The 2108-nt window shown below is 44.8% G+C and overlaps 1 protein-coding gene across 1 annotated transcript; it reads left to right on the forward strand.

Moving 5' to 3' along the window:
• Positions 1-1004: 1004 nt before the first annotated feature.
• LOC149821252 (uncharacterized) lies at positions 1005-1595 on the forward strand. The gene has a single exon (XM_089981921.1). It carries the CDS (start codon positions 1005-1007, stop codon positions 1593-1595), a length of 591 nt encoding a protein of 196 aa, XP_089838047.1.
• The last annotated feature ends 513 nt before the right edge of the window (positions 1596-2108 follow it).

Below are 2108 nucleotides of genomic sequence, written 5' to 3' on the forward strand. Positions count from 1 at the left end.
AAAAAGCACAACAATAATGGCAACAAGGAGCTAGTTGTGACTTGTTGGTTTTGTGGCAATAGACATATCACCAGACAATGTTCAAAGTGCCTCGTAAAAGATGATGGACAAGTCAATACAGTGCAAAAAGAGTGTAGTGACGCTGAGGTCATACAACCCAGGATGGGAGCTATGCAAACGATTAACGCAGTTGGAAGCTGCCAGCCGAGAGTATGCCGGTAAGCAAAGAGCTCATGTACCTAGAAGTCATTGTGAATGAGAAGTCTACTACAATAATGGTAGACTCTAGGGCCACACATAACTTTATCTCGCGGGAAGAGGCAGAGCGGTTGGGCTTGAAGCCTGGGCCAAAGCAGATGACCATCAAGACGGTGAACTCTGAGGCTAAGCTAATCCTTGGTGAAGCAAGGGATGTGGTTATCCAAATAGGGAGTTGGGTCGGCACAACCAATTTCTCAGTGATATACCTGGATGACTACAGAATAATTTTGGACATTGAGTTTCTTTGCAACCAGAATGTGATGATGCTATTGAAGTTCAACTCGTTAACAATCATGGGGCCAAACTTTTCATGCACGGTGTAATGCCTTACTCTTGGAGGCAAATTTTCAATGATATCTGATATGCAATTAAAGAAGGGTGTCAAGCACAGATATTATACATTTCTAGTTGTCGTGCACACTGTAGAAGGGAAGGTAGAAACAGCAGTGCCGCCGACCCTTGCCCCTCTATTGGCTGAGTTTCAAGAAATGATGCCCCCGAAACTGCCAAAGCATCAATCGTCAAGATACGAGGTCAACCACAAGATAGAGTTGACTCCTAGGGCAAAGCTCCCTGCCATGGTCCCTTATCACATGGGGTTGGCTGAATTGAAGGACCTATGTAGGCGGCTCAACGAGATGTTGGAAGCAGGCAAGAGTGAGTCTTTAGGCCACAACCTGTTCGAGATAGCCACGGGATAGCAACCGCTAACCCTGCACACTCTAGCCGTGCAGAAGAAGGGAATGCCATCCTTTGCCTATCAGTTTGTTCGAAATTGGCAGGAGCAGACCGAGCTGGCGAAGGCGTTTCTACACAAAGCATCCAAGATAATGAAAAAGTGGGCAGACAAGCACCACCAACCTACTAGGTTCCGTGTTGAGGATCAGGTGTTAGTGAAACTCCATCCGAACCACACAAACACTTTTTGTGGACGGCATCGCGGACTGATCAGGAAGTACAAAGGATTATTCACCATCACCAAGAAAGTAGGCAGCCTAGCATACAAGCTGGACCTACCCCCAGACTTCAAGGTACACCTGGTGTTCCAAGTGTGCAACCTGAAACTGTTTCATGCAGACGAGGGGGATCCAGAACGTAGCTTGCCACAATGCGCTTTTATCCTGCAGAGGGTCCCGACAGCACAACATGTCAAGAAGCATCTCAGCAAGATCCTTCACCACAAGGTCAATTACTTGGGCAAAACAAAGAAGTATCTGGTGCAGTGGGAGGAGATAGTGACACCAACGTGGGAGCCAACATTCTGGATGAAGAGCCGCTACCCGGTCAAAGTGAGAGCATACCATGAAGCACATGGCGCTGAGGGCGGTGCATAATTTAAAGGGGGGAGTCTGTTCCCCTGCGGCCTACTTTGTAAAGTTGTGTCTAGAGTTTATTTTTCTTTGATTGAGTTTTGATGTAAAGTGTTGAGTCACTTGCAACTTTCTTTGGGCTACCCTTGCACTTTGGTTCATGTTGATAAATACCCTGAAGGGTTAAACCGTAGATCTGAACTATAATGAGCTCTCAGGCAAAATTGTGAATGAACGCAAATGCTTTGAGCTTTCTTTTGTTTGCCCTCGTTGTGATTGCTTTTGAGTGATTGTGGTTTTTCTCCCTCTCTTCTCTCTTGCACTCTCTATGATCAAAGCTTCCACAATGGCAAGCGAGCGATTAAAAGGCTTGCGGCGGTAAGAAAGGACCGTTGCGCCGCACTGGCCTATTGAAGAAATAGGCTTGTGTCAAAATATATATATATATATATATATATATATATATATATATATATATATATATATATATATATATATATATATATATGATGGTGATCCATTGTGAAACCATGATAC

This window comes from Nuphar pumila, chromosome 12, assembly GCF_984573655.1.
Source record: "Nuphar pumila chromosome 12, dmNupPumi1.hap1.1, whole genome shotgun sequence".
Lineage (NCBI taxonomy): Eukaryota > Viridiplantae > Streptophyta > Magnoliopsida > Nymphaeales > Nymphaeaceae > Nuphar > Nuphar pumila.